Here is a 24,977-nt window from a genome sequence, read left to right on the forward strand (position 1 = left end):
CATCATACTTCCCACTGTATGGCATTAGCATAGTTTATATGCGCATTTGTAGAATGAGTATCTTTACATCTCTTGTTTTTCAAATACAGTGAATACAATGTGCAGTATTTGGTGAACAGAAAACAGGGCCAACATGTCTACAACATCACAGTTGTGTTTTAGATCTTGAATGCAAAATTGCCTTGATCTTGTCTTTTCTTAGTCATGTAGCAGCTCTGTGACAACTGGCAATATTTGCTGATGTGAAAAATAATTGTAGGAGTTTCCATAATGAATTTGTGGTTGTATGGTACTCTGATTTAGCGGATTAAAATAAGAACAAATAATACAGTGTAGCCAGCCATTTGCATGTGTCAGTACCAGGCACTGTACTTTGAGACCCACTGTTAGACTCATTAGTTATTTACCTCTCCCTTTCCCCTGTGTTTGAAAAGTGTGATCAGTTACTACTTTCACATGATCCGCTTCTGCATCTCTCAGTACAGGGAAAAAAAAAGTTCAGTGGTAATCAGGTGTGCTTGACGATTTCCATACGTCATAGCTAGGTATATCTTTTTTTACTACAGTTAAGTAATTTTTATAATTAATTGTGAAATTTTTAGGAAGTTTTTGATAAGTCTGAATTTTATTGTAGAAAAATATTTTTAAACATACAAAACCAGAGTACTCTTTTGGGTGTTTTATGACTTTAGTGGATGAGCAGTCAGATAAAAGTAAATAGAATAATTTTAGATGTCTCTTTTCCTGTTAATGCACTTCATGCTGCTCAAATTGCCACAATCTAGAGTTTTTCCAGAAGTCTTAGAGTGATTGGAGTTTCAGGTAGGTTATCAATTTTAGTACATGTTTTGATGTAGTTACTCCTTTCTGTGTCTGTTTTTGTTTCCTATCTTCCCTTAGTGTATTTTTAGATCTTTATTTGTAGTTAATACTTTAATGAATTTCATTTTAGAATAGATTTTTATTCAGATAATGGTATAGTCTTTTCCTTCACAACTTCCATTTCGTTCAAGACGCCTTTTGCACTCTGGAGTTTCATCTGGAAATTGCCATCTTGTAAAGATTTTGTCTTTTGACAACATCTTCAAGGCAGACTTCCATTGGAAATTCTTAGAACTATTATACTGGTTAAGGAACTTTTTTTTTTTTTTTGCTGTCACTTGCTCGGAGCTTCTTCTGGTATTTCTGAAATATCAGTACTTTCCAGGAGTTTTTGTCTTAGATAGTCATTCTCAGTGTATTCCATTTATTTAACAGGGATAAAAAAGAAATCAGAGGGATTTTGCTTATTAAAGTGGTTTTTTTCTCCCCTCAAATTACAATTTGGGATGAAGCCTTATGTTTTTAAAGTGTCTCCTAATTGAAGAAGACCGTGATTTGTAATTTTGGTAGAAAATTTCTGAACTCTTTTAAATTGAGAGCTTTAGGGTTTTTTTCAACAACAAAACAGGCCAGATTTTGTCTCCTCAAAGGAGTAGTTTTGAACTTCCTCGCTTTCTATCTCATCCATTTTCATTTAATGGCTGCTGTGTATTACATGGAAAATACAAATGCTTCCATCTGAGCATAGATACCTTACTTATTTTTTTCTTAAGGGCAGTAGTGTGTCAATATGAGCCATTGTGTCTCAGATCTTGAAAGGACTGGAGGAGAAAGTTCTTTCTTTGTCTGTCTCATTAAGGAAGGTTATTTTCAGTTTTACCTCTGGAGATGTGTGTAGTCAGGCTTTTGGCTGCATGACCTGTTGCTTCAGTTTTGAGGCAGAAATTTCAGTCTGTGCAAGATCTTTTCAAGTCAGCTGTTAATTTCCATTGTTAATTAGAACATCACAGTTACTGGAAGTTCTGGTGTTCTTGGGTGAGGTATCTACTTGTTATCCCTCAACTATTTCTTTTTTGCTAGCCTTTCATTTCTCTTCTCTTTTTTGCCCTTTTCTCTACACATGCCTTTGATTTTTACTGCAGTTGTGCTGCTGGTTTTACTGTGTGATACAGGTAGGACCTCCAATACATATTATTAGGACTTCTCTAGATTTAGATCATGTCCCTACTTACTGCCTTTTTCTTTTTTTTTGAATTAGTTTCTGGGTTGATCAGAATCTGAATAAGAAGCGATTTGGTAATGAAGAGAGTAAGTGACATTAGTATAGTCAGATTTCACACACTTGTGAAAGAGCCAAGCAGAGGGCAAAAAAGGAGTGCAGTAGCATTATAAAGACAAGAAAAAATCCAGACTTCTGAGTAGAAATAGCCCATGCCACAGAAAGAGGAAATTATCCAGCACATAGTTACTTTCCTGCAAACCAAGTAATTAGATTACAAAACAGAAGGTGACATATTACAGCAGCTCATTTGCTGCAGTTTTGTTATATGATGTTGATCATCTTCAATTGTGTGCCAAGTTCCCATCAATTCCATAGCCCAAACTTGGCCATTCCTTCAGAGCACCTTGAATAGCATCTTGTTTAAGAGCTGGATGTGAGGAGTAGTCAGTGGGATTCTCCAGCTGGTGCACCAGTTCTTAAGGCAAAGAGACTCCTTAAAAAATTTTCAGCAAATAAATGGTTGAATTTTATAAGTAATTATAGTATGATTTATTCATTTTCCTGTCATGATAAAAACATCACCAGAGGAAAAAATGAAGATACAAAATAATATAAACGTGTAAAAGAATGATTCCATGGTCACAGATCTGGCAATAGGCAGTCTTTGGTTTAATTGAGGAGAAAAATCAGTAAAAAGAATTTTTATACTCATAAAATTTTAACGAAAAAAATACTCTATTTAGAGGTAGACACAGAGAACTCATATGGTAGCACACTTTACAGCTGCATTTCACTTGGAGGTGTTTTTTGTCTGTTACTGACCTAAATACTCCCTCAAATTCTGGTAGATCCTAGGGTAACTTACACTCTCCCAAGGTGGGGATTGGCCCCTTTAGACAATCCAGGCTATTCTCAGGCTTTAATCATTATGTGGATGAAGGTTTTTCCTTGTATTGAATTCTAGGCATGTTTTGTAACTCTCACTCCTGATTATTGATTCAGATAGCAGCTCAGTTGGTGTCCCCAGTGTTAATAGAGTCCTTGCTGAAACAGCTGAGATACTTGCTTTTTAATGATGCCTTTGGAATGCCTCTTCCTCCTGGCTGGACTTAGGGAATCTTTATACTTGCATGACTGTAAACAGAATTCTTCTTTGCCAAGACAGACCATAATCGGGAACTTGAGGGGTTTTTTTCTCCTAATGGTTACAGGGCACTTAACCTGTTGTGAATTGCTTCTTTTCATCTGATTGGCAAGATCATTTAAGCAATTCAGCTGTCCTACAGGTTTAACTGCAGCACATATTTTACAGCATATGCTGTAAATCGTGTTTTGCCCAAAGATACGGTGGAATAATAAATGTGAAGCATTTCAGCCAGGAGTTTTATTGGACTCAGACAGGACTTCCTGTGGTACCTGCAAGTAGCCTGAATAAACCCCAAAGCAAGTTCCAGTCAAAAATCCTTAGTGAAATCCACATGAAATTATAGTAAGACAGTCTGAAGAAGGAAGTAATCAAGTTGGAACACTGGAAAGAGTTAGCAAGGTAGTATCTCCAGGTTTTTGGTTGCTGTGGAAGACTCTTAGGAGTAGGAATTCTTGAACATTAGAAAGAGATGCTCTGCTGTTCATGAAAGCACCCATATTTCTTAGCTCCAGAAAAACAAAAGGTCTCATAAATCAGTACAGTCATGGTTGCCTTGTGTGATTGACGTCTTACTGTTAGAACTCTTATCATACTGAATCCCTATGAATCCTGGTAGTGTGGATACTAGCCATGGAGATGTTTACAATGCAAATCTACATTTAAAATATATTCAGAGAGAACTATAAGATCTGTAGCCTTTATGGAATTCTTTCTTCATATCCTATTCAGATCCAGCTAGCTGTCAGATATTTTTGAGGCCTATCTTGGATTTTCTGGATTGCAAATATGAGGTATCAATTCTGGGATTCTTTCCAAAATACAGGGAAGTTGCAGGCAATAGTTTTGAGCCTACTTTTAAAGACAGGAATGGAAGATTCTTTTTCATAGCCTAGATAGCCCATATTTTCTTAATTACGTAATCAGAACACTCATAAATATTATTCTTCTGGATCAAATATTTGTGAAATGGCCAGATGAGCATTTGCAGTTGTGCTATGTAACTCCGCCAAGGGAAATTAAACTGCCCTATAAATATTACTTGAGAGGAACCTTTGTGGCAAGGTTGGAATGAAAGAGCTCATCTACCCTTTTAAGAGTACATTTGGTTCCAGGCAAATCTAAGCTTTGTTGAAAAGGAGTACGTTTGGAAACTGTTACTTTCAACTGCAAGATGTTATTCACAGGTCAGAAATAGTCTCTCATTCAAACAGAATTTGCTCCCTAAAATAGATTTGTAGGAGACAGAAAAGAATGTCAACTGATTAATTTGAAATACCTCATTTGCTTCCTACTTCTTTTGAAATTGTTTTCAGAACGTGCTGAAATAGAAGGGAACCTAGAAAAATTCCTACTGTTTCTATAAGTGTCTTTTAAAATTCATCGTCATTGGATCTTTCCAGATTTTCAAATGCCACTATTTCAACACATGCATATTTCTTTTTTTTGAACAAGTCATCCTTCCTGTGTTCCTTTTGAACTGCAGTCACCCATACTTTGTTCTTTATTAGCAATTCATCACTTTGTTTTGCAATGGAAACTTGAGTTTTAGGATGTTTCTATAATTTCTAAAAATGGAAGAATCTTCTCTTAATGTAAAAATTAATCAAAGTATTCAAAACAAGGTAAGCATTATCTGTGAGGCCTGTAGACATGGAGGAAGTAGGTTTTCTTTCCCAAAACTACCGAGTATCAAGAATTGAGGAGAGTCTGGAGTAGGGATGGGGAGGGTGGAGACCCCTACCTTCCAATCCCCACAGTTATTATGCAGATGCAAGAAGGCAGGGAGGCACAAATTTCCTTCGTTTTTCTGGGAAGTTTTCTTATTGGAATTAGTTCTGCTCACATGCTTTATTTCCAACTGATTTCAGTAGTTCAGTGATCCCCAGTATTTTGATTCTCTTCCATGTGGAGAAATGTTAGGAAATTATTCCATATTTCTAAGTGTTGTAGTTTCTAAATATTGTATCCTGTAAGGCTAATGTGGGAAGAGCTTTTACGTGCCCCATTTGAATGACTTGCTAGGCTGTCAGTCTCATTGTAATTCTACATAGCAAAGTACATGGACAATAACTTTTATACATTTGAATGCATGTCAGAGCTTGCTGGGATACACCTCATATAGAGTTACTCCTGAAGGACAAAAGGAACCACTAGCTCCTTAGGACATAAATAGTTGTGCAGAGTGTTTCAGAAAATTTTAACTTAATGTTTTTGAAGTTTTCAGTGCTACTATTATCTGGCTTCATAATTTTCAATTTTAGAAACCACTCTCAGTTAGCTGGATGGGCTTTTTAAATCAACAGTCCACATTAGGCAGAATGCTAATTTTCTTGTGGCCCTTCTTTGTATCATGTTAAATTATTTCAGTAGTTTCATGGTGGGAAAATATGATACTACATTTCTCTTTGGAGAATTTTTTCACTGAAAATTTGAGTAAAACACTTGTCTCTTATTCTTTATATCTAGTTGATTCTTCCTGCATTCCTTATTTAATTTTCTCCTATGCTTATCTTCTGTGAGTAATGGGACACCCATGTAGCTTTGCTTGCTCTTGTGCTCTCTCTCCCTTTTTTGTTTCCCATGGAAAATGTGGATCTGATTTGTTTTACTTCCTGCATCTTCCTGCTGAGTATTTTCATACAGCCCCTCTGAATGTTAAATTATGTTTACATTGAAAATCTCTTAATTTAAACTGTAACATATTTTCAAAGCAAAGTTTTTCCTGCCTGGCTCTTTGCAAACTATTTACATACAGTGTTAGATGTTGGCATCAAGGAAAATGGCTTTACTTTTATTGTGCAGTAACTGTGTAATCAGATGTTGGCTTGTGATGCAGCATGAATTAAATGCTTATACCTTCATTTTATTTAGCTGTGCTTTTTATTCTGCTTTGCTGAATAGGTAATTGCCCATTACTGCATGTAGTACATCTTCCTTTCTAGTAGTAGTTTGCTTTTGTGCTATTCTGCTTTATTATTACAAATACACAAAATTATTAAATATGCATTTTTCAAAACCAGAATCAAGACTTGAAGGTTGGCTTTCAGTACCAAACAAAGGAAATATAAAGCGGCATGGCTGGAAGAAACAGGTACAAACATCTTCTTTTTCTTTCTTCCTCAATTTCCTTGGAAAGGTTTTTAGGCACGTGGTGAATTGGTTTTACAACTCATATTTAAGAAACAAACAAAATAATTAAGAGTAATTTACTGTATGTACATTATTGAAGGAAAAAAACCCAAGAAAATTCAAGTTCAGTATGAAATCTTTAGTAATGACATTGTGCAAATTTACAACAGGGGAGGAAGTGGTTTACAGTGAGCATCTTGGAACCATTAAAAATCGCATTTCTTCTTTGAGTTACTTCTTTATAATTCTGTTACGGAAAAAGAACCTCTTTGTGCAACTTGGCACCAGAGAGTAGGGAACACCACACTTAAATGTTCTGAAGGTCATGGAAGAGTGCATCACACTGCATCTTGCCACACATGATTTCCAAGGATGTTTCTGTCTTCCTTACCTTTAAAATGATCTGTTTCTCTTGAAAAGAACTGGTTTACTCTCAGAAACTGGATCTCTGTGCTGGAACTCCCACTCCAAACAAAGCAGTATTGTTTTTCCTCTGCAAAGGTTATGGTCTGGTTCTTTGAAACGTCAAATTGAGGTACTTAAGAACCAGTTTCTGATTATCTTTTCTGGGTTTTCAGTTCCCCCCTTTGAACATCTTCTAGTACAACTAAATACAAAAGTGAACATGGTCTCTAGAATTTTTTAAATTTTAAAAGCCATTTGTATGAAACAGTTTATTTTCCTCCTTCTTCCTTATAATCAAAGACTGCTACTGGGAATTACTGAGTTATTCATGACACTTTTGAAGTAACTTTCTCATTCCTGTTGAAAGGTATTTCTTAAATGTTCCTGTTTACATTCACATTCTACAACAGTTAGAAGTGGTTCCTATAAAATTTAAAGGAGAAGGGATTCACTCCTGTCAAAGAAGCACTTAAGTGTTTGTATTGGGCCTTTAGCTGCTGAACTCCTTCTTTGAAGTACTGCTATTTTCAGTGGGCTTACATGGCCTTTTTTATACACTCCAAATGTTTTGAGTTCCAGACCTGCCTATTTTTACGTCAATATCAGACCTTGGTGATTTGTCTGTAAGTTAAAACCACCACCTATTCTGGCTTGCTGGGAGTGAGTGTTAAGTTCTGCCCTGTTTCAGCTAATGGCCAGTCACCTTCCCCCCTCCCCTTTGGGTAAGGGAAGAACAAAATCAGAATTTATGGGTTGACTTAACAATTTACTGAAAGCACAAAGCAAGACTAAGACAAGCACAATAAAACCAGCAATATTAATAGCAAAAGTATACAGAAGGAGCAGGTGTTTTGCCCACAAAAAAGGTGTTCACCATCAGGAGCAAAACCAAATGGTGGATGCTTCCAGTAGATCTGTTTGATAGCTAAAGCTGCTTGACTCCTCTTGTTATAGAATTGACCATGCCTGGGCACGAATCATGTAGTTTTGTTCTGTTCTGGATTATGTAAAATACTGTGTCATTTTCCTGTCAGAATACTTCAGCAGCCTTTTATGGTTGTCTTTTAAAAATGGAGATTACTTTTGTGTTCTCTGATAATTGAAATTTTAAACTCCTGATAAATGCAGCTTCTTCAGTGAAAGACTATCAGAATTTCTTTAGGCATGCCCAGTATAGGCATATTTACTTACCTCAAGATATTTTAGGCAGTTAATCCATTCACACTTTCCTAGTTTGAATATGGTCACACTTTGGAGGAATTTGAGCTGCAGATGGATGGCTCACTCATGAAATAAATTGTGCTGATAAGGTTCCTTAACTAGGTTCGTATCAGTGAGACACAGTTGTGAGGGACCATGTTCACTTACATGTGCATTCTGTTGGCTGAACTGTACTGCAGCTGAAACAGGCTGGCACGTAGTCAGTTTCCTCATGTGCTTCTCATCCCAAAACTGAAAGTGCAGGAGAATTTGGAAGGTGGGAGGTATGCAACCTCAAATACAGGCATGCCCAGATTAATTTAGAGAAAAAGCAAAATTACACTAGCAATTGGATTGGTGCCTGAGTTGTTACAACTTGAGCTGCTGCATTTCTGACTCAAATGTCAGTAGCACTGATGTTTTTGTTTTTGTCCCATGGCCTCTGAGTTATTTAGCTTAAGTTAGAAAGGGGTGAGTGTGGAAAACATATTTGAGAATAAACACTTCAGTTATACCTAAAACTAACACTAAAATAGGTTAGCCATATTTTTATCTGGAGCTTAATTTCATCCTAAGTGAAGTTGGTAAAATATCCTTCAAAAACCACTGTAGAACAGAACTACTGTCAGAAGATTTTTTTATATGTTCACAACAGGATATTGAGGCTGTTGTACATAACTCTTCTTGGTCACATTTAGTTGTTTTTTCACCAAGGCTTATATACAGTGTGATAACTGAATTCCTTTGCAGTCAGAATTTGCATTTGTGATAGTTGTCATCTTAAGGGCTTCCTTTTATCTTTGAAAGGCAGAGGTGCACACTTCAAAGATGGAAGAGGCATTAGCTTTCTGTTGGAGTGGATAAAGGAATTGAAGCACAGTCTTTCTTCAATAGGAAGAATCACAGGAGGCTCACACTATTACAGCTTAGTACTTACTCATGTTGATTAGGCTTTCTATTAAGGAATTGTGACAAAATGCCCTTTTGTGGATTTTTTTAGATGCATTTCAGTAATTGAGATTTACAACTGTAGCTCACACCTTGCACTGCACATTTTACAAACACTGTTGTATAAACTTAAGATGACTTTCATACTCAGGCTTTGAGGTCAGCTTCAAGTCCTGTGTAAAATGAGGTTGAAACCTCCCATTGTAGAAGGAGTAAACATAGTTTCAAATTATCAGCATCTGCATTGTGCAGAAAGCCATCCAGTTACCTGCCAGTACTTGGAATTCAAGATGAACTATTGGTGCAGTCATTTCTCATGCTTTTCTCTCCTTTCCCCTCCTCCTGGGTTATATTACATGTGAAGCTGGAGATCAGTATAGACAGAGCTGTCAGTTTACCTCCTTTTAATGCTCTTTAGTGCCTCATACCTTTCAGTTCCTTCTAAAACATTTGAAACTGCCGGGGGGAGGGGGGGGGGGGGAAGAACAGCCACATCTGTCACTGAGTTTATGCTTGTGGACAGTTCCAGCAAAGATGTTGGACTTGCAACTCCCAGTGAAGAGCAGCAGGCAGTGAATTCCAGTGTTGAACTTACTGGGAAGTGCTTAGGTTAGAGGTGTTTGATCTTAACTCTCTCAGTGTATTCCTGGGTACCAGACCTCTGTTTCTGCTGGTTCATTTTGGCTCTTTTTTTTTACCAGTCCATTAAATTGAAAGTGTAGGAAATAGCAGGAGCCATGGGACTCTCTTTTAGCCTACCAGCAGTTTTGTGGGAAGTACCAGTGAGTCCTGCAGGCCTGGAGAACTAGAGAAGTTGTTTACAACATTATCAAAGTGATAATTTTTGCACTGTGTCACTCTCAGTGAAACAGTAACTTTCATAGTAACCTACCAGTAGCAACTGAAATTTGTGAGTTTGTGTACAGCTGGACTTAGAGTCATCACAAGCATTTTAGAGTGATCCAGTGACAACGCAGTCACTGTAACTGTAGCATTGCACAGCTGTCAATAGTGTAGGTGCCTGCAGGATGATATAAATATCTCCTGATGTTAATTTGAAACCTTTTATTTACTCAGGCTTTTTATGTGCATGTGGGAACACATTAGGATAAATAATTGCTTTTTAAAATGCAATTTCAACTGTTGTACCCTTTCTTTCCATAGTATGTTGTGGTGAGCAGTAAAAAGATACTGTTCTACAATGATGAAAAGGACAAGGACCAGTCTAATCCATCTATGGTACTAGATATAGAGTAAGTAAAGTTATTGTTAGTTTTGATACAAATTGACAAGAGTGTTGTGTGTGAAATAGCAGATAGCAAATCCAGAAGCTCGAAATAAAAATTCCATACATAATTTTTAATTTCCCATACTAGTTGGAAAATGTCTATCTGTATTTCAGCATACCATTAACAGAACTTTGACAGTACTTTTTTTTTGTCCTATGATTGCTAAAAGTTAGAGAAAAAGAGAAAGGATCATTGCTGTTCTAGTTCAAAGCATTTCTAACTTTTCCAGCTGTTTGCTGTTTAAAGTGATAAAATATATTAATTGTGATTCCTTTACATTGGTTATACATGAGGAAAATTGTGTCAAATATCACTGAAGCCCATCTCTGGTACATGACTGTGATGTTTGAACAGCTGATTGACATTATAGGATCTTACAGAGCAGTAATTGAAAAAAGGTTTTAGAATTCATGAATAGTTGTATCAATGACTAACAAATACAGTGGTCTGGAAGGAATTTCAAACTCAGGAAGTGCTTAAGCTGCCAGTTGCTCATAACCAGGAAAAGAGTTATTTTCCCTTTGAACTGTTTCTTTCTCTCTTTTTGTAAACATCTGCTGCAACTACTGTTGAAAACAGGAGGTTGGGAGAGGTGGACTTAAGAGTCTTGACCCAGTATAAGATAATGTTTGTTCCAATTTTAATGGTATTTTTGACAGCTGGTGCCCCAGATTTCCTTTTGTGATGTTTTGGCATTGATTATCAACTCATAACATGATTTAATAAAAAAACTACTGGATAGTATTCTACTTAATATGGTTACTTCCATCCAGGTTTTCCCTAAGCTTTTCTAGCAATAATGTTAGACTTCCTAGTGTTTTGAGGAAGTATTTGAAAGCCTTTATCTTAAGTAAATTTACCATGCTGGATCTTGAGTCCATTGTAAGATAACCCTCTTTCCATGCTGTGAAATATTTTGGTCTTACCTGGGTAGACAAAATCTATATGGTTTATGAATTAGTTCCTGAAATCATATTGCAGCCTTGAAGAAGGTCATGTTGCTTGCATAGTTTCTAAGAACTTCAAAGCAGTTTGATAGTTGTTCTGAAACATACATGTAGCCTTTTAGCATTTTCTGATGCATGTTTCTTCTAATCCAGTAAGCTGTTTCATGTCCGGCCTGTAACTCAAGGAGATGTATATAGAGCTGAAACGGAAGAAATTCCTAAAATATTCCAGGTAAAAAGAAATATATTCTCCTGTCTATTTAACTCTCTTGAAAAAAAGAGGTGGCTTCTTTGAAAAGGGTATAAAAGTACTTAGTGCTTCAGCAGTAACACAGCGGTATTCTTTTTCAGATTCTCTATGCTAATGAGGGGGAATGCAGGAAGGATGTGGAGGTAGAACCAGTACAGCCGGCAGAGAAGACAAATTTTCTAAATCACAAAGGCCATGAATTTATTCCCACATTATACCACTTTCCAGCCAACTGTGAGGCCTGTGCCAAACCTCTCTGGCATGTCTTTAAACCCCCTGCTGCCCTAGAATGTCGAAGATGCCACGTGAAGTGCCACAGAGACCACTTGGATAAAAAGGAGGAATTAATTGCACCATGCAAAGGTATACTCATGGTTTTTGGTGTTCTGTATTCTCTGCGTGGTTAAGCCACACGTGCTAAACTATTGGAGGTGAATAAAAGCACTTCAGTTTAAAATGAAACCCAAACCTAAAGTTCCATGGTTTTAGATGTGCAGGTTGCTATTAAAGCAATAGGCTGTTACACTGCTTATGAACAGGCAGCTGTGGCAAACCTCTGTAGGGAGGCCTTTGGTGGTGTAACTGATGGGGCTCTGCTGAAGGCCCTGGGAGCATAAGGTTGTTCCCTACAGGTTTGTGCCCAAGTACTGGGCAGCTCCTTGGTGCCCAGACCACTCCCTTATACCTGACCCATGCTAGGGACAATTGCAGTGGCTACATCAGCAAGTTCTGCTAAAACCTTGCATCACAGACTGGTGTAAAGGTTTCTTCTCTGTGCTTCTGTGAAGTGGAGCATTCAGGGTATGTACTCTGGAACTTGGCCATAAGGCACCCACACAACCATTAGCGTAAATTTCTCATTTCTTGAATATTCCTGTTAGACTCAAGAATCTTAATGCAGAATGACAAATAGTGAAAAACATTATATTCATCATTTCCCCTGCTGTTTGTTGTCTTCCAAAAATAGATAAACAAATCCAGTACAAGAGTTTATCTGGATGCCATTGTTCTTCCAGTGGCACGGTTGGTGTGTCATAACTCTTACTTTGGTGAGGAGCCCTGATTTTCACTGAATCATCTTCCTTTTCCTTGTAGTGAGTTACGATGTAACTTCAGCAAGAGATATGCTCTTACTGGCATCATGTCAAGATGAACAGAAGAAGTGGGTGACTCATTTAGTAAAGAAGATCCCTAAGACGCCACCATCTACTTTTGTTCGTGCTTCTCCTAGAACTTTGTCTACAAGATCCTCAGCAAACCAGTCATTCCGAAAAGTTGTTAAAAATACTTCTGGAAAAACTAGGTGAGAAATAAGCTACAAAACCTACAGATCTTCTTGACTAAAAAAGAAAAAAAACTCAGTTTATAAATCCTACTTCATGTGAAATTGTGAAATAATTCCCTAGTTAATGGCTGTTGAACGGCTGTTCTAAATCTTTGCTCAAATCCCTAAGGAAGGAGCAAAATTCTCCTGTTATTGTGGTAAATTTATCTGTTCTTCACATTTGGAAAAGTACCATGGAGGTGGTACCTGGCCTGCCAGTGGTTTGGAAGGGAGCTGGTTGCCTTTTTTTTCCTGTCTAAAGGCAAGGCTCAGCAGATGTGTCAGCAATGGCATTTAGCAGCAAGGATGATCCACAGTCATCTCATCCATGCATTGACTCAGATCTTGCATAATCTAGAAGTCGTCTGCAAATGGGGCTGAAACGAGAAATTTACAGATTCTGTCTGTTGTTGGGCCATTTCTTTTGTTGTGAGGCCACTTAAGTATTAATTCCATTCTTCTTCCCTACTTTCTCATTCCCTGTTGTCTTCTATTCCAGGAGTTGTTTCTGTAAGCTATTTGTGACACTATGCATTAACCAAGACACGATGTAAAATACACTTTTTTAATGCTTAGGTTACTGTAATCTGATTTTAACCTGCATTAGCTTCTGATACAGTATGTGTGTTGTTTTCTCCCCAAATAACCGATTGAATCGACAGTATGGAACAGAAACTAGTGTCTCAGTAAGGAAAGAGTCTTCCTAGGTTGGCAGGGCTATCAAACAGTCCTGGCATGAAATGTAATAAAAGCAAACTTTTGCATGTAAAAAGATAGTGGGTGTATCATGAAACATCCTCCTTGAAGGGAACAGTGGAGAAAAAAATATGAAAGACACAAAGGAGTTGATTTTCTTGTCCCCAAGACTTCCATCCTAAAACATAAGTGGTCACAGAATGGTTTGGGTTGGAAGGGACCTTAAAGTTCATCTAGTTCCAGCCTACTCTGCCAGGGTGGATCAGGTTGCTCAGGGCCCCATCCAGCCTGGCCTTGAATACTCCCAGGGATCATAGTTTTGAGGTAGCAATATTTTGAGTGAAGGCCCTTAAAATAATCTCATCCAGGAAAATCACTTCAGGCCCCAAATACAAAGCTGTCAGTATAAAAATCAGTGATGTTGTGGGCAGTTTGATGTTCGAGATAATGCAACAGCATGAGGAGGACATAAAGAGAAAGCTGTGACCAGCAGTTAAGAATTTGTAGCTGTGCCAGAGTCCTTGGGAGAGAAGCCATAGTCACAAACACTGAACAAAGTCTCAATTTACCAGTTACAGTTCAAATGGGAGGAATGCAACAAAATCATGGTGTAATTTTACATTTTTCAACACCAGCACTTAATCAAGCTGAAGTTCTGAAATACAGAAACACTTCTGATTTGTGAGGAGACTTCCTGGGAAGTGGGCAGTTGTTCCTTACTGTAAAAGTCTGTGGAAAACAAGGGTGAGTGCAGTGGAAAAGCACACCTGAGTTAAAAAGACTGTAAAATTAGGGATTGCTTACTAAATGAAGTAGCATCTTCAGCATTGTACCAAATAAAGACAAATTGGTAATTGTTACTTTCGGGGGGGGCTCAGCCATGTTGGTTATGTACTTACATGGTGTGTACTTGTACAACAGAATCTTGTCAAACTGTCTGTCTTGTCTAAAAAACGTCCATTTCTCCCAGCTTCAGAAGGTTTTATAAAGCTTCATGATGTTTCCAAACCTAATTTTTCCTTCAGTCCAAGGAAATGTTCTAAGACTGGCGGAAAAATGTTAGACACTTCCAAAGGCTTTAGCCAGATTCTGTAAGACTTTTAGTCTTACCTGCTAAATTTAGTCTTACCTGCTAAATTTAAAATATGCATAATTAATAGCTGTTGTTTAACATCATCTTTATTTACAGTAGGACTGTTGAAGAAATACTCCTGTTTTATGGCTGAAAAAAATATGAAGTGCTGCATGTATTGTATGATACATTTATTTCAATGATAATCAGGATTTTAAAAACTAGTTACTAAAGACAGACAAGGATACCAGAACTGGTTAAAGAGCTCCATGACTGATAAGTAAGATTTTTCAGTGAGTCTTGGACCACTTAAGCCTGAAAGAAAAAGATATCACGCTGCTACTTAAAAGGATTGGGTAGAAAAACCTCCAGAACTGATGATGTAAAAATCATTAATACAGTTTTAAAAATGTGACACTGCATAATGTTAGTCAACATTGCTTACCAAAAAGGTGTTAAATTAAGAATCTTTTGAAGAGGGAGTGTTCTTGGACAGTAAAAAAAACCCCCAAAATAAACAGAACAACTAATTCCTCCCAAACCAACCAACCAGCTAGTGGGATTGGAAAGAATTATTTTAATGTCATTTACTTGTATCTTTAAGATGTGTTATTGGATAATCTAAAACAATAGCTGAAAGATGCTGATTGTACATTTTAAAAATCATCCTCTGGTCTTGAGTGTACAGATTCTTTCTTCCTCCCTGCCAACCCTTGCCTGGGTAAGGATAGTGCATACTTCCTTATTTCACGTTTAGATGTTTAGAGTTGTAGACTTTCTCTTCCAAAAGACTCTTTGAATTGTACTCTGAGTATGCTTTCCTTTCCATTTATCCTTGTGAGGTCCTCTGGTAGCTGTAATAATCAGCTTTCATCCATACACTTTTATGGGAGAAAAATCCATTTGCTTAAATCAGTTAATTGATTCTTTTTCACTCTGTCTTAATAGAAATGCTGGTTTGGAGTTGCCTTTAGCAAGGCCAAGTGTGCAGCTAATCTGCTATAGAAGGAATAGATTTGCATATTTGAAAGGTTACAGTAACAAAGGAATGGGTATGTTTGGGAACATCAATTATCCAGACTATTTATGTTATTAATTGTATTGGCATTGTCCTGTGAGAGTGTTAGAGAGTCACAGAAATACACAAGTAGGGAATTGAACTTATTTTTGAAAAAAAAATGAGGAACACCATCATTAAAGCTCTTTTTAAGATCCTAATGATACCATAAGTCTAATGGCTCACCAGCACCAGGAGGAGGACAGCTGCACATTCCTGAGTTTTATCTTGTGTCAGTTCATACTTCATAGATTACCGGAGTGAAGTGATCTATTTTTCAGCAGAAAATTAATCCAGGAATGTTTTGACTAAAGGAAAGCCAAAAGCATGACAACAAAAAGAATCCAACCCTAACCCCACAGAAGAAAAGCCTGTGAATTTCTGTTGGGTTCAGAAGTTGCAGTGGTTTGGGGGAGAGCCTCAAGAATGAAAGGAGGAAGGGTGGTGGTGATGGTCTTGCACGAGTGGATGTCATGTCAGATCAGCTGTTCCAAATAAGTTTTCTCCATCTGCCCTGGTGTACAACCTCTGCTCACACGTTTCTCCATCACCCAAGGAGATCTTCCAAGTTCTTGGGAAGAAATAAAGCTCTAAGGTTTTCTGTCAATTCAGAAGTTAGTACATGGTTAGTGCATGGTATCTTATCTCTCTGGCTTCTTGAATTTATCTGACAAACTGTGGCGTAGATCAAACAATTAACATTTACATTACTCTTCTAGACTGACCCCAAAACCAACTAGTGAACTTGATGATATCTTGCTTTTTGATGATGTCAAATACTGACAGAGCTTCTTAGAACATAGAATTAATTACAGGAAGCTCTGTTTTAATGCTGCATATTGTAGGCTCTGATGGTGGAGAAAGTTCTATTGAGCATAAGCCATTTAGAGAGGCACAGCACTTGAGCAGCAGGAGTATTGGGGGTGTGTGTGTGTGCTCCTGCCTGTCACAGTGCCTGGAGACGTGTGCAGGAGGCAGATGGGGGCTCCTGTACCTCCCTGATGCTCAGGGAGCTCCTTGGGTGGCTTTGTGACACTCTCTGTCCCCATCAGACAGCTGCCACTGGGTTGACTGCAGTGTAGTGGGGCTGCATGGCACTGGCAGAGCAATGCGAGCAAATGGTGAAAAGATTCAGAGTTACTCTGAGCAAAGAAGCACTAGAAAAAGCCTGGTTGGAACTTTTCATTCTGGCAGTTATACTGTGGACATTTTTGTGGCTTTCTCAGACAAATTTTTTTTGTAAATTGTATCTATGAACTAGACAAGTACTGCTGTGATGGACTATGCCCAGCCTGTCCCTGATACCACTATATATTCTGTCCTGTGTGTTTAAAAAGAAGAGGCAATAGATTTAATATAGGAAAATTCACTTCTAATGTACCAGTGTTTAAATTTAGCTTATTAAATAAATTCACAGTGAATCTTATATACTGAACACTTAACTGGCAGCTCAGCACAGCAGCTGAGCTAATCTGACAGCCTGTTGCTACTTAAAGGGGAGGATTTTCCCTCTCCGTCTTCTTTCCCTTCTCTTCTATCCTTGGATCCTAGGTAAGTGCTGTAAATGATCCATTTTGGACCCTTCCATGAAGGTCCACAGTTCAGTTTCCTGACTGTCAAAAAAATACAGACTTACTGTGCCAAGCTACTGAGTGGATCAGTGCACTAACAAGTGCAGTGATTGGCAAAGCTGAGGACAGGTAAGGAGGAGGATGCTCTCCTGGGGTCAGGAAGGTGATAAAGTGGAGGAACAGCAGGCACTTTTCCTCTCAGGAGGCCAGTCAATTATTAGATCAGCCTCTATGAACTCAAGATGCTGCATCCTCTTTACCTAGGTGTGGGAATAAGAGAAGCAGCAATGTTTTTTATGGGATATACTTGTCTAGCTTTTACTAAGTATCTGAAAATTGTTCTCTTGTCAGACAGTATAGCAGAACTTGCTCTCGGTGATGGAGTCCTACCATGTAAGCAGGCATTAACTGTTTTGTTGAATGGGTACAGACTTGAGCACATGCTTGAAGACATTTCAGTACATTTCATTCAGGGTCTGACCCACCTTTCTTTGCAGTTGGTAGGCAGTGCTTCCTTGACTTCATGGAGGGGTGTCTCAGACCCATTGAAAGGAGCTTCACATACAAAAGTTCATCTTAAGTTCTATTCCTCATTTTAATAATTTATCACTAATGAATATGAATGAGAACTTCATGATGAACTCGCTGGCATTTGCAGTACTGCTTCGAGATTGGAACCTGCACTTCATAGCTTACAGTCTGCTGGTTTATTCACATATTAGCACAGCTGAGGGGTTTTGTTTTAATATAGTTGGACTTGGGCACTTGATCAAGTTAGTGCATGTTTAAAGAGGGGAAACAACCAACCAGCCACAAGTCTTGTGCATCAGATGAGCTCTGCAACTGCATGTGCGTGGTCTTAGCCTAGAGAGCCTTTTCTTGTCCTGCAAGTGAAAGAGGGTCACCTTGCATTTGCCATGAGTACACCCATGATTGTTGACTCTTAACTGCTTACTTGTAAAGCTGCAGTAATATCTGCAGTAAAATCTGTGTGTTCTCTGTGTTTGCTTAATGTTTTTGAAACTGAGAACAGTTTGCAGAAGATGATGTATGTATGATGTTAGTATTGTACCTTGTGAATAGAAAAAAAATTTGGTTAAAATAAAGTATTTTCTTCACTGCAGCTCTTGGCAAACACGCACTAGTGTTACGAAGCTAATGTTTATATTTGTTATTAATTGTCTGTTTTCTTCTTTGTTCCAGCTAACCACATGTACAGTGCTTAATGGAACCTCATGGGATGCAGTCAGAGAAACAGGGCTTTTTTTAACCACACAGAGCAGTGCAGACGGGCTGTTGTTCCTTTCAGCATAACTATCACAGGCTTCAGGGTTAAGATTGCTATTACTGTCTCCTCCTTGCTTTGGCACAAAAGCACGCTGAGGGTGTTTAATTGCGGGTTTGCCTCAAGGTAGATTAGATTAATTATTACTATGTAATGCAAGTTAAAGCAAATAAAGCTTAGCTAGGTGTATTAAAAAGGTGCTGCCTTTTTGGATTTTTTAAAAAAGCCTGTCAGTCACGATGAAATGCAGCCAACTTTCTTCGTACCAGTGAAAGAAAAGGACTGTTAACCCTGTGAAGGGGATATTTATGTCAAGATGAGCATATGAAACGGAGTAGAAGAGGAAGGTTTCTCAATGAGAAGGACTGCAATTGCTTTCAAGACTCTTAAGTTGTGCTCTTGAAGACTGCAGAGCTAGCTTAAAATGAAGCCTCATCACTTGAACTTCAGTGCCTTCACTGCAGAGTTCTTTACAGCCTTAATCTTAACCACCCACTATGGAATGGATCAAAGTGTTAAATATTTTGCATTATGCTTTACAAAATACTGATGCAGCAGGTTTGTAAAGGGGGGAAAACAAGTAATTGCCTTTAATCTATGCATTTTTGCCAAGCCATACTGAGTTATTTTATTGTTAGAGGCATTAGAAACTAACAGTAAAAAGAACCACCGAGTTTGGAAGCATATTTTGGGGTACATCATTTCTATTACTGTATAATGTATTGCCTTACAATTTTAAGTGATAACGTACATTAAGTTAACAAACATTTAAGAAATATATGCACTGTTTGAACTGTAAATTATTCTTAGAACACTTTTACTTGGTTTTACATTGTTCTTTTAGTGCCTTAATTTGAGATAATTGTATTATTGCCATGTCGATAAATGTAGAAACCTAAAACTAAAGAAAAGAAACCTCTAAAAAACTATTGCATATCAGTAGTTTTTACTGAATTTTAATTGGTTGAAGTATTGTAGATGCTAGATGCATTTTCTAAATTAAGTACAATCTTTGAATGAGAATTCCTCTTACAAAGAAAGACTGATTCTTGTTCATAAGCCAAGAGATGTGTAGGCAATGCAAAAAAAAAAAAAAAAAAAAAGCAAAAGCTCTAGGTAATTCAGGAATTTCAGTAAATGCTGTCAGACTCTTGCTTTGTAGCAGGAATACATTCATGGTATGGGCAGTATGGTTTTATTTTATTTTATTTCTTAACCAAATACCTCCTCAGTAATTTATAATGGCTTTGCAGTTGTGTATTAAATAAGAAGCACTGGAAAACTGATTCGTCCTTAGGACGATTTGCATGTTTCAAGTGGTATTGAAAGCCGCACTGATGGATATGTAATAATAAACATATCTGTTATTAATATGGTAATGACTCTGTGCTCATTTAATGAGAAATAAAGTAATTTATGGAAAGACCCTTTTGAAAATGACTGGCATGGTGTTTTCTCCTGAATGTAGCTTATACATCTTTCTAAGCATTCAGGCATTGCAACAGTTTCCAAGTACAAGGTGCATTTGCAGTGTAATGCCCAGGGCACTCTGAATTTTTTTTTTTTTATACTAATGAATAAGTAAATACTATATTAAATAATGTTTTCATTTCCTTATTCTCATGGCCTGCTGTAGTAGCCTAATTTATATTTATTATTCAACCACCACCCTGAGCTGGTCTTGTGATTGCTTCATCCTTCATGATGCAGGTTTGGAGCTTCAGAAATCCCACTTATTTGCAGGAGGGAACACTATTCAAAAGACAAGGTAGTTTTTGTTGGTGGGGGGTTTTGGGGTTAGGCTTGTTTGGGTTTTTTTGGAACAGCCTGCACATCCCATGTAGCTAGCTGTCCATAAATCTCCCTGGGTAATCTACCAAGGCCTGCAGAACAATAGAGCAGTAAGGACAAATTACATGTGAATGGTTGTATGTCCTTTGAAGGTCACAGAGCTGGGAAGTACAGACAAATAGAAGCCATTCATGTGATTTCAGGAAGTTCCTCTATGTTGAGCTTGTTGTGTCAGAAATGTCAGCACTATCTAAGCTGTGCCTGGAGTACACTAAACACAATCTTCAGATCACCAGTCACATTGACTGTGAGCATGTCAAGCAATAAAAGGGATAATTATGACCTGCTTTAATCTTCTGTCAGATACTGGGAGGGGAAAAATATAGTAAGATGAATAAACATCTCTTACTTAAATATGCACATTGTAATAGGAAATTTGGAGCAGTTGGAAAGGCCTGTGGTCTCTCTAGACCCAGATTAGGTTGAGGATTGCTTTTCTGCTTTCCTTTATGTGTAACTGGCTACCTCTGCAGGCTCAAAACCTTTTGCTTGAGTAATTTATTAATAAAAAGTAGTATCTTGTAATTTCATAAATCTGAGAAATAGCATAAACCCTGTTATGAATAGCTAATGACGAGTGGGAAGAGGGAGGCATTGTGGAAAAATGGTTTTTGCTCTACAGATTGGCACCTACTGTCATTTCCAGAGTTTTTTTAGTAATGCTGAAGTTCTGCAGTTCTTTTTAAATGCTGATTTTATGTGGGAAAGCAGCAGCAGACATAATGAAGTGTAAAATTACATTGACTTGTGTGTCTGGGATAAATTGCAACTAAAATGCTATAATAACAAAGTCTAGACGTGCAAATTACAGTTTGCGTGTTCTGGTACACTGATGTTGGCACTTGTTTACTGTAAGCAAGGTGCCTATCTACAGGAATACTGATACTTGGAATAAAAAAAGCAGCCAAAGGTTTCCACTGTTAGGAGAAGTAATGCTCACAATCTCAACTGCAAGTCTTCAAGAGATGTGAAACGTGTAAGCTGTGAAGAGCCAGCATCTATCACCCTGGCTGCCTTTATACTGGTGAAGCTGGAATTTTACAAGCTGCTTGAGAAATCAAGAAGTCCAGATTCTTACATGATCCTGTTTTTGTTGATTTGCCTCCACCTTTTCATTTTTCTATGACTGTATTAGGTTCACTGGCATTGGTAGAATGCAAAAAATCTGATTCTCTTCAAGCCTCCCTATTCCTGCTGAAGGCAACAGGAGAGAAAATGGAAAGAGTAGCTAACTAGTAAAACAGCCTGGTAATAAAAGGATATACAGCCTCTTCCACAGGTGGGATTTTCCTACAGTAGCCACTGAGGCTGTAGCCAGAAGCAAGTCAAGAATTGTGCAGCAAGAGGAGAGGGCAGCAGGTGCTGAGCTTCCCTCTGATCTGGTGAACTCTACTGGGATTTGTTTCATATACTAGTTACAAACATTAAAAATGCAACTAGAGATTTGTTCTTGTTCCTTCCCCCAGCTGTACATTGTGACCCAGAATGTAAAACATTTGAAAACTGCTGAAATGGAAGAGGTAACAAAAATAGGGGGTGTTGCTACTTTAAACGTCTCCTGGATTGCTACGTTTCCTTTACTGAAGATGCACAGAAGATATACTGGAGCTGTAGATGCCTCATCCCCCTGAGTGTTCAAGGCCAGGTTGGATGGGGCCCTGGGCAACCTGATCTAGAGAATGGCATCCCTGTGCATGGTCCCTTGCAACCCAAACTGTTCTATGATAGAGAGGTTCCCAAGAACATTATGTTGCCCACAGAAAATAAATTATACATTAATAAATGCATCTGCCAATATATTGAATGAGGGTAACTCATCTTGACCTTCAAAGAAACAAGAAATGTAAATGCAGCATTTTAATTCCTGAGTCTCTGGTTATTTAAAGTCAATCTTTGTTCTATCACAGGTATCACACAGGTGCCTAAAGCATGCCTTGCAAAGGGCTTTGGTTTCCTTCCCCACACCTTTTGCTGTATCACAGCACCTGCTTGTACTGCCTGAGGGTTCACCTACCACTTGTGCTCCTCGGAACCGGCCCACGGAAGATTTCACAGCATTAAAAGCCTCTTCTAAACAGATCTGGACTTGCTCTGAGCCATCTTCTAGCATCCATATATCCTGCCAGGCCTGTTGGCCTACTGCACTGTGGTGCTGATGACAGTCCCAGCTTTTGGATCCAAGCTGGCCTGTATCCAACCAACTCAGGATGGGAAGGAGCCCTGCTCAGATGGTCCTGTCACAGGCCACAGAGACACAGCCAGGGCAAGCACTTCCAGTGTCCCCATGTCCCCACCCAAGGTTCCCCCAGGGCCTGAATTTACTAAGAAAAAAGGTGCATTTAATAATGTCCAACCAAGCTTTTACAGTTTTAATGTCAAGGTAATCCTAGCTCATATTTATACATCAGGTTGCACTCTTTCTCTCCACAGTCCTTATGTCAGTTTGTGTAAGATTGAGGGAAACCAGCATCTACTGATCCCCTCCTTTAGTAAAAAGGCACACGGCTACTACTGCACGAAGAGCCCTACACGGTCTCGGAGGAAAAAGCGGGAGGCAGTGGTTCTTCGTCGGGATGATTTTTCCTGCAGATACAAATGCCGTTTTCTTCTCTTTCAGCACAGCACCCTCTAGTGCCTTCCCCAAATCCTGGAAATGCATGGTCTGTGACTGCCCGAGCACTGATCAGCTAAGGGTTTCTCTAAAGGGAAGGATGTATTCAGAGCAGCTTCACACCATAGAGCATTCGGCTTCCATTCAGCTGGCACGAGTAAACGTGACTCTACATAGTATTGGTATTAAGAACAAAACGTTCAACTGGAGATATCCCACACTTAGATTCACAGGCAGGCGGCTGGGATCTGCTCTCACTTAAATAGATGGTCTGCAGGATCTCACCCTAGAACTGGATCAAAGCTTTTCTAGAAAGCTCCCATCAGCAAGTCCAAGTAACAAAAGATTCATCACTTTTCCTGGTCGATTTTAACACTTAAATTGCTTTAATAATTGTAAACTCCATCTTAATTCAAGATCCAGCATAATCCAGCATAATTTCAGCGTAACACCCATTGGAGCTTCTCTGTGAAATGTAATCCTCGCTCCCCCAAACCTCCTTTTCACATCTAGGAGCCTACACTGGACAATAAAATCAACTTTCACTCTTCTTCTCCATGACAAACTGAAAAGACAGAAATTTCTAAGCCTTTCAGCTTAAGGCCTACATTCAAACCTTGGATTACTTTTACGGCCATTTTCTATTTCATTGTTCTACTGTTTGGAACTGAAAATCACATCTGGGGAACAGCAAGGAAAAGATCCTTCTTGTTTAGGAGATCACCTCGATGGCAAAAACACGTCCAGAAGTGCACATGCCAACAACCAGACAGTAGTATAAACTGTGGCAGAAGCTCTTCACAGCTGCACCTGTAAACAGCAGAGGTGCATTGGATTTCTAGAGGTGGGAGCTAGGAGCGGTCCAAGGAAGAGATGTTTCTTTCTGGCATTCTCTCCTTTATATGTTTAAGCACTGCTTTGGTTTCCTTAGCCACACCTAATACCAGGAGTTTTTGTAGAAGCAGTTGAGATTCAGGTCTCCACATCTACTGGTTTTAATGTTTACAACTTGGGGTTTATCATGCTGAAGGCTCCTGGCTATTGCCATCACACACATCCTTCAGTGCTCCTTATCTATCACCAAGCCTAAAAATCATTGCTGGTTGATTACTCATCTCCTCTCCTCCCAATGAACTTCTTTTGTTGATAATTTTAGCTCCCACTTCACCCTTTCCTATAAATCAAACCTATTTCACCCACTAGAACCTTTTCATTTTTTCTGCCTTCCTTCCCCTGCCTTGTGCAATCACAGCTTTTGCCCAGACCCCCGGGGGTGCAACAGCCCACCTCAGCTCTCACAGAATCACAGTCACAGAACGGGGCAGGAAGGGAGGGACCACAGTGGGTCACAGTGCTCAAGCAGGCCTGTGCTAGGGCACACGGCTCAGGATTGCATCCAGATGGTTTTGAGTATCTCCAGTCAGAGGGAATCCTCACCCTCTCTGGGCAATCTGTTCCAGAGCACAGTAACGTGCACAGAAAAGAAGTTCTTATGCTCAGATGGAACCTCCTGTGCATCAGTTTCTGCCCACTGCCTCTTGTCCTACTGCTTGGTACCACCGAGGAGAGCCTGGCTCCATGCTCTAGGCACCTCCCTTGAGATATTTATACTCATTGACGTGGTCCCCTCTCAGTCGTCTCTTCTCGAGGCCGAACAGGCCCAGCTTTCAGCGTATCATCGCAACAGAGATGCTCCAGTCCCTTAAACACCTTTGTTGCCCTTCTCTAGACGCGCTCCAGGAGCTCCATGTCTCCGTTGTACTGGCGATCCCAGACCCGGACACACTCTCCCTCCAGCCCTGCGCCCTCCACACCGGCGTTCCCTATCCGCGGCACCAACACCGCCTGCACCCCATTCTGGGGGTCGGGCCCGTTCCGGACCCCAACCCGGACCCCTGCGGTGGCTCGGCCCACGGCTCGCAGGATTAGCCGGATCCGGGCCCCAGCCCGTTTCCAGCCCGTTTCCAGCCCGCTCCCGGGGCGCTCCCGCCGCGGGCCCCGCCCGTTCCGGCGGTGCGCGCGCACCGCTCCCGCCCCGCTTCCGCCGAGCGGCCGCGCTTGCAGCGTCATCCCGGGGGCCGGTTTGAATGAGAGCCCGAGCGGGGCCGGGACCCGCCGCCGCCGCCGCCGCCCGCCCCGCCCGCGCCGAGC

The 24,977-nt window shown here is 39.4% G+C and overlaps 1 protein-coding gene across 7 annotated transcripts in view; it reads left to right on the top strand.

Moving 5' to 3' along the window:
• The window catches only part of ROCK1 (Rho associated coiled-coil containing protein kinase 1), an 85,560-nt gene extending 65,756 nt beyond the window's left edge, over positions 1 to 19,804 (top strand). For 2 of the 7 annotated variants that reach the window (XM_042030131.1, XM_042030151.1), the window contains exons 28-33: positions 6,212 to 6,282; positions 10,038 to 10,126; positions 11,263 to 11,341; positions 11,461 to 11,722; positions 12,455 to 12,662; positions 17,431 to 19,804. In XM_042030131.1, the coding sequence (XP_041886065.1) occupies positions 6,212 to 6,282; positions 10,038 to 10,126; positions 11,263 to 11,341; positions 11,461 to 11,722; positions 12,455 to 12,662; positions 17,431 to 17,458 (737 nt within the window). In that variant the 3' untranslated portion in view covers positions 17,459 to 19,804. Of the gene's footprint in view, positions 1 to 785; positions 823 to 1,964; positions 1,995 to 5,657; positions 5,707 to 6,211; positions 6,283 to 10,037; positions 10,127 to 11,262; positions 11,342 to 11,460; positions 11,723 to 12,454; positions 12,663 to 17,430 lie in introns of those variants that run through there. The other 5 variants (XM_042030139.1, XM_042030148.1, XR_006016447.1 and 2 more) reach the window with 5 other exon arrangements.
• The last annotated feature ends 5,173 nt before the right edge of the window (positions 19,805 to 24,977 follow it).

Source organism: Corvus kubaryi, unplaced genomic scaffold (assembly GCF_017639235.1).
Source record: "Corvus kubaryi isolate FWS band 111438036 unplaced genomic scaffold, C.kubaryi_AGA036_p1.0 132, whole genome shotgun sequence".
Lineage (NCBI taxonomy): Eukaryota > Metazoa > Chordata > Aves > Passeriformes > Corvidae > Corvus > Corvus kubaryi.